The sequence below is a fragment of the Arachis stenosperma genome, chromosome 5, assembly GCF_014773155.1.
Source record: "Arachis stenosperma cultivar V10309 chromosome 5, arast.V10309.gnm1.PFL2, whole genome shotgun sequence".
NCBI classification, from domain to species: Eukaryota; Viridiplantae; Streptophyta; class Magnoliopsida; order Fabales; family Fabaceae; genus Arachis; species Arachis stenosperma.
In genome coordinates, this window is record NC_080381.1 from 56,369,911 (window position 1) to 56,378,106 (window position 8,196).

The 8,196-nt window shown below is 25.4% G+C and overlaps 1 protein-coding gene across 1 annotated transcript; it reads left to right on the top strand.

Moving 5' to 3' along the window:
- The first annotated feature begins 4,834 nt into the window (after positions 1-4,834).
- LOC130980813 (B3 domain-containing transcription factor VRN1-like) lies at positions 4,835-7,453 on the top strand. Its single transcript, XM_057904454.1, has 4 exons — positions 4,835-4,921; positions 5,460-5,826; positions 6,678-6,793; positions 7,160-7,453. Exons 1-4 carry the CDS (start codon positions 4,835-4,837, stop codon positions 7,451-7,453), a joined length of 864 nt encoding a protein of 287 aa, XP_057760437.1.
- Positions 7,454-8,196: the final 743 nt, after the last annotated feature.

An 8,196-nucleotide genomic window follows, 5' to 3' on the forward strand; every position in this document is an offset into this window, starting at 1 on the left:
AATTTATATAATAAAATTACTAATTTTTAATATATATATATATATATATATATATATATATATATATATAATTAATCAAATTATTCTAAAAATTACTAATTTAGAGTTTAAGATTTAGGTTTTATGAGATCTTTATTTGTGTAATATGAGACTTCTTCTTCTTTTTCGTGTTATCTTCTTGAATTCTTTTGTGCGTATTTTCTGTACTTTCTATGTACTCTCTATCTGTATTAACTTTTAGGGTATCTTACTATAATTAATACTCTATATAATTAATAATTTTCCATAACATATTACTATAGTTAATAAAACTAATTTAACAAAATTATTAATTTCTCGTATCATATTAACATAATTAATAAGATTATTTTAAAAAAATTTTAATTTCTAATATTATATTACTATAATTAATCTGAAACCTATAAAATTATTCTAAAAAATTACTAATTTCACATAATATCTTAGTATAATTAATAAAATTATTCTCCATATCATTTAACTATAGTTAATAAAATTAATATAACAAAATTACTCATTTCTAACATATATATATATATATATATATATATATATATATATAATTAATCAAATTACTCATTTAGAGTTTAGGATTTAGGATTCACAAACTCCAACTCTAAACCTCCAATTTCAACTTTCAATCTCTAACTTCTAAACTCCAAATCTCAAACCCTAAACTCTCGTAGTTAGTGTTTTACTTTTTTTAAAAAATAAGATAAATATATTTTGTTACAGTCAAACTAATATTTGAAAAGTTTTATAAATATCTATATAATATTTTAATTTTACCAATTAAAATATTTTTAATATTTTCTAAAAATTATTTTGTTTTTTTTACAAAATCTAATAAAAGAAAGACAAAAAAAGAGTGATATTTGTATATACAAGATACGAATAATATTTGGATATATAAAATATACCTTTTTTTAAGGTAAGATGTTCTGAAAAATTAATAATATTTTGAGTAACTTAATTAATTATAGTAATATATATGTTAAAAATTAGTGATTTTATTACGTTAATTTTATTAATCATAGTTAAATGATATCGAAAATAATTTTATTAATTATAGTAAGATGTCATGTAAAATTAGTAATTTTTTAGAATAATTTTATGTATTATAGTAATATAATTTAGAAAATTAGTTATTTTTTAGTAATTTTATTAATTAAAGAAATATGATTTGAGAAATTAGTAAATTTTTAAAATAATTTTATTAATTATATTAATATGATATGAGAAATTAATAATTTTGTTAAATTAGTTTTATTAACTATAGTAATATGTTATGAAAAATTATTAATTATGTAGAGTACTCGTTGTAGTAAGATACTATAAAAATTAGCACACATAGAGAATACATAGAAAATACAGAGAATACACACAAAAAAATTCAAGAAGATAACAAGAAAAAGAAGAAGAAGTCTCATATTATACAAGTAAAGATCTCATAAACCCTAAATCTTAAATTTTAAATTAGTAATTTTTAGAATAATTTGATTAATTATATATATATATATATATATTAAAAATTAGTAATTTTGTTATATTAATTTTATTAATCTTAGAAAGATTTTATATGAAATTAGTAATTTTTTCGAGTAATTTGATAGGTTTTAGTAATATGATTTAAGAAATTAATTATTTTTTTAGTAATTTTATTAATTATAATAATATAATTTAAGAAATTAAATATTTTTTAAAATAATCTTATTAATTATGTTAATATGATATGAGACATTAATTATTATGTTAAATTAATTTTATTAATTATAGTAATACGTCATAAAAAATTATTAATTACATAGAGTATGAAATTAGTATTTTTTTATTAATTTTATTAAATAATTGATAGGTATTATCGCTGACTTGAAAATTAAATCAAAAATGAAAAGAAAATATATGTAAAAAGTTCTAAGGTTCAAATAATAGGATGGAATATATCGAGAATAAGAAGAAGAAGAAAAAAAAAATCCTAAACCTTAAGTCTTAAACAGTAAACTCTAAATTAGTAATTTATAGAGTAACTTGATTTATTATAATAATATATATCAAAAATTAGTGATTTATTACATTAATTTTATTAATTATAGTTAAATGATATGAAAAATAATTTTATTCATTATATAATAAGATGTTACGTGAAATTAGTAATTTTTTAGAATAACTTTATAAGTTATAGTAATATGATTTAGGAAATTAGTTATTTTTTTAGTAGTTTTATTAACTATAGTAATACAATATGAGAAATTACTATAATTTTAAAGTAATTTTCTTAATCATAACAATATAATATGAAAAATTAATAATGGTTAAATTAATTTTATTAATTATTTAGAGTATAGTAATATACTATAAAAAATTAGTATTTTTTAGATTAATTTTATTAAATTAATTACTTATATTTCTGATAATTTTATTAATTATAGTAATATAATCTGATAAATTAGTAAATTTTTAAAATAATTTTATAAATTATAACAATATGATATGAAAAATTAGTAATTACTAAATTAATTTTATTAATTATAATTGTCATAAAAATTAATTAATTATTTAAAAATGATGAATCTTGTTTTAGGCTTTGACAGAATATTCGACAACACAGTTGAGAAAAATACGAGCGGTGTGGCATGGCGGATTAACAGGACGATGCAGAACATTTTAGAACAAAAAGCTCTCAAATGGGTCTTTGGTGGTGGTAATGGTAGCGTCGGCAAAACCACATGCACTCAATACTCTCATTCTTCTCGTCACTATTGGCGACTCTGTTCTCATAATTTCCACCGACCCAGCTCATAATTTGAGCGATGCTTTTCAACAGTGATTCACAAAAACTCCAACTTTAGTCAATGGCTTTACCAATCTCTATGCTATAGAAGTAGATTTCACTATTGAGTATGAGGATGTGGGCACTTTTAAAGGGATGGACGGTATGAGTCATGCAATTTTCGGCAGAGTGTGGACAGTGGCTTCGGACGTGCCGGAGAAGACGGTGCCGAAGCCACCATGGCTAAGTGGGGAAGAGAAGGAGTTGGTAGCGCGAAAGAGCGAGTAGGAGAGGCAGTGAGGAGGGTTGAGTCGTTGTTGATGGTGGAGATAATAGAAGGGGCGGAAGCTTGCGACGACAAAGGAAGGAGAAGAAGAAAATTTAGAGAAAAAAGTTAGCAGTTTTTAACAATTGAGTAAAATGTATTCATTTAAAAAAAAAATTATCCCTCTATTTTTTGTGTAATTAGAAAAAAAACCCATAAAAATAAATATTTTGATTTTGATACTTTTTGACTGATTGGTGCGCCAAAGAATATCTTAGCGTTTCTGTGTGCAAACTACTTCTGCGTACTGAATCCGTACACGGGATACTTATCACAAGTGACAAAGTATTTATGAACCAAATGAAATAATAAAAGAATGACTCAAAATTAAGGGGGAAAAACTTACCAATACCAACTCATGCTGAAAGCTATGTACAAGAGCTAACTTTAAAGAAACCTCCTTCATGGAAAGGTGTTGTAATCCCTGGAAATGCAGTTCATCGGTACAGCAAAAATAAGGAATTGAAAAAACACTTTTTTTGGTTAAATAAATTGATTCGTTCTTCTTAAATATTATAAGAAAAGAGCCAAAAAGAACAGGCATGTCAAAAGACTTGGCCTGCTAATATATAGTGTTAATATTATTTTTTCAAGGTAATTAAGAGTTAACTTTAACTACTTGGAATATAGAAATTATTTTAATAATTGTTTAAATATAAATAATTTGAAGATTCATTTAATTGATCAGAATGAATAAACAAATAAGCTTTTGCTGTTCCCGCAGCTGGAACACTTTATTTTACAATTATGACATACATAGCAGAATATAAACAAAAAATTAATGGCAAAGGACATGAGATCCGATTCTCATGTACTAGCTTATCGGATCTTCTATACCCTTTTCCATTTTAGGGTTATGTTGCCTATTTTGTTCCAATATTTGACTTTTCTTTTTTCTTTCTTGGTGTATTGTCATTATTGTACTACTCTGATCATCTGCAACCACCCTACATAACACACTACATGCATGCTTGCTGTTCAAAACAAAAGAGAAGACTAGCCAACTAGACACTAGTGATGAGTTTGTTGAGAAATTAATCTATTATTTAAAAACAAGAAAATAAAAGGAAATGACTAACCAACTCCTTTTTTTTCACTATGCTTTCTAGTTAAGTTGCATTTAAACTCCTTTAATATTTTTCTTATTTTTTCTCATTTTCTTTCTTTCTTTCTTCCTTCCCAGAACTTTACAGGAGAGACTATGAATATTTGCATTGATATCTTATAGACTTATACTACCATTTGCCGCTTCTCATCTCTCTCTCTCTCTCTCTCTCTCTCTCTCTCTCTCTCTCTCTCTCTCTCTCTCTCTCTCTCTCTCTCTCTCTCTCTCTCTCTCTCTCTCTCTCTCTCTCTCTCTCTAAAGAGATGTAAACTTGTTTCTTGCTTCAATCTTATGCATCCTATTTTTCAAAAAAAAAAAAAAGAAAATAGAAAATAAACATTTTATAACTAGTTGTGTTTTCCTTCTTTTCCCCTTAGACTTAGGCAGAGAAAAGTAGCTTTTGTGTCTTGGGTTTTTAATGAAATTAGAAAAGAAACAAACACATGCAGATATAATTACTAGTATATATATATATATATATATATATATATATATAGTTGGTAGACAGGATCCCTTTCTTGTTTGTTTGTTTCTTTCTCTGTCAATTGTGATTGAGCAACAATATATAATATTCATAGTGTTTTATATATAGACCTAGTTTCCAATTTCCATATCCATGGCGATTCATCAACAACGTGAACACACTAGTGTTGTCAGTTTCTTCAAGATCATTTGTCGTTGGCATATTCTAGATGAGAAGATTGTAAGTTCTTATTCCTTTTACTTATGTAGTCATGTTATATTTATAATTTTATATATTATATACCTCTTGTTAGTTACGATTTTTTTTTTTAACCAAATTCAATTCAACTTTCTCTGTCTCTCTTTCTCTTTTTTTATAGTCATTCATGCTCAGTTTTTAGTTCAGAAAAGATTATGAACTATGATTAACTATCACTTGCTTTATATGCTGAATTATTGGTGGTTATGTTTAAAATTTTTTTGGTTATTACTTCTTTTTTCTTCCTTTGAGGATATGTATTCAGTGATATTTGAATGAATAGAGTAAAAAAAAAGTGATAAACTTATTTACTTATTACAAGAAAAAAAAGCTAAGGTGATTTTATATATGACTGTGCATAAAGTTATTTCTTAGGGAAAAAAATAATAAAATTTGCCTGTCCTTCTAAAAATACGTTATTCTCAGTCGTCAAACCGTTTGGAAAAATTCCAGATTTAGCATTTATCCGATACAAATACGAGTAGTAGAATAGTTGATTTTGTTGTTCTTCAATTGACAGAAGCTTCCAACGGAATTCACAAACAAGTGTGGATTGAAACTACCAAATCCAGTTATTCTGAAAGTTGTAGATGGCAACCAAAAGAAAGTGCATTGGACCAAAATTAATGGTTCCATTTGGTTTATTGGGAAGGAATGGAAAGAGTTTCTTGAGAACTACTCTGTCTCACACGGCCACCTTTTGTTGTTCAAATATTGTCTTGTGGCTTCATGTTTTGGGGTCCAAATATTTGACAGCACCACTCTTGAAATTGACTACCCTTACCATGAACTCAACTATGATGATTATGAAGATTATTATGAGGATGATGATGATGAAGATGTTGTTGATGTTGTGAAGCTTCAATATGATCAATATCAATTGAAAGGTATATTACTAATATCATGATTTTCTATTCATATATTTTATATATCAAGCTATAATTTTATGCAATATTCTAGAGTTTTGCAAATTTTTATCTTTCAAAATATATGTTTTTACATTTTTGTTCTTGGTTTTTTAGTTAAATATTGACATATGTTATACTAATATTTACTTTGTTGCATTGGGTTTTAAAAGTATTCAATGAAATAAACTAATAATGGTGGTTTTTTAATTTGAATATAAATAAAAAAATGGTGTTGAACTCAAATGTGGGGAATACAGAAGCTTCACAGTTATGTGGTGTCAATGGAACAGAACTCGGACCATGCGAGTTCTCTATTAATAAAAAAATTGAAAATAACAAACAATTCGGAGGGTCCGTTTTCTAGCTTCCGAAATTTATATTTGCCCAACCACAAGTCGGACCATGCGATTTCTTAAGCAAAATTTTAAAATCAAACAACTCGCATGGTCCGATTTGTGTACTCTGAGTTTTTTCAATTTTTTAACACAAATCGGACCCTCCGATTTGTGTACTCTAGATTTTTTCAACTTTTTAAACACAAATCGGAAGGTCCGATTTGTGTACTCCCACAGTTTTAAAAAACACCAAAAATTACCATGTTAAAGTATATCATTTATTTTGTTCCAATATCAAAATTTTTTAGCCAATAATGGTGTACCAAAATAAAAATTTTAAAATATTTATAGACCAAATCAACCAAAAAAATCTGTAGATATCAAAATAGAAAAACATATTTTTTAGCTGCAATTAAAAGAATATATTTAAGTTTATATTTAATTATTATTACCAGTAACATGACAATACCCTTTAACTGAAATACTAATACGTAGATAAAAGTGAGAGTATTGCTGATGCTATAAGAAGTGACAGACTAGAGAGAAAAGATAGCAACCCCAGTTTCGAGGTTGTCATGAAGGATTCATATATCAATGGGGGAAGATGCATGGTAAGTAATCAATATATTTTTCAGTTTTGTTTTATTTTAATTTTTTTTTCTTCTTAATTTATATTTTTTATGTTGTTTCTTCTTAAAAAAAATTCTAACTCCATCTCTGAATTGTGTCTTGCAACCATCAATTTTTTTTATTAAATTATACATAAATTTTAGTTTAATCTCTCTTTTTAAATTTTTTATTTTAGTCTTTGTTAATTGTAAATTGTTTTTCTGTCCATTCGTGATAGTTAATCAAACGCTGCTCTTGATGGTCATATTATTAAAAATAATCCAAATTATTTTTTTTTCTTTTTGTTATTGTACTACTGAGGTGCTAACATATCACCATTATATTTTTTTGAATAAATAATAATTTAGGCCGTACCATCTAATTTTGCAAGGGAGTACATGAAAGAAGGAGGATACCTACTAAGAGTGGCGGATGGGAGGACATGGAAAGTGATGTACAAGACTTGGAGTGGAGATGGGATGCCTTGCAAGAAGTACAAACTGCAAAAGGGTTGGGCCAAGTTTAGCCAAGGAAACAAGTTAGAGAAGGATGATGTCTGTGTCTTTGAGCTGGTTAATAACAATTGCAATGGTAGTTGCTCCACCATCATACCAACCTTCAATGTTCTAATCCACCGTAACCACATCGGTAGCAGCTATTGATCATGCCTAAGCTAGTTTATTATGTATGTAGTTTAATTTGTTCTTGTCTTGTGTTAGTTGTGACTAGATTGTGTGTTATGATGGTGCTGTCTATGGTGGCTACTCCAGTGTGGTGGCTATGATGCCTAGTGCTTGATTTTTATGAGAATTTGGGGAGGGGGGGGGGGAGTATTGTTTTATTGACGGTATTTATGACCCTTTTTTTATAATTAATATGTTAATTTTCGTCAATTTTTAATTATTATTTTTATATGAAAAAGTTTAAATTTTTATTAATAATTAATTTTAATATTTATTATCTAAAATTTAAAATAATTTATCGTGTATAATTTTATATTTAATTAAGTGTTAAATTTATTGTACAAATAAAAATAATTAATTTTTATACTTACTATTTAAAAATAATATTTTTTTCTATGTATATAAAAATATAATTAGATATTAGTATAAAAAAATTATATTGATAGTTATAAAATTAACTTAAAATTAATTTTTTTAAACAATTGATTCTTGATTCAAATTTTTAATTATAACATTAGTATTTTCCGTAATAAATATTTGAAATAAGAGAAATAAAAATATAAATTAAAAAAATAAGCGGTAAAAATTTAAAACTAAATAAAAACCTAAAAAATATGTATATAATAATAATATTTTTTATTTAAATTATATTATTTTGTTAATTTTATTTTTTATAGAACAGAAAAGTAGAACAAATTGAGAACGAGAGAAAATAGAGAGAA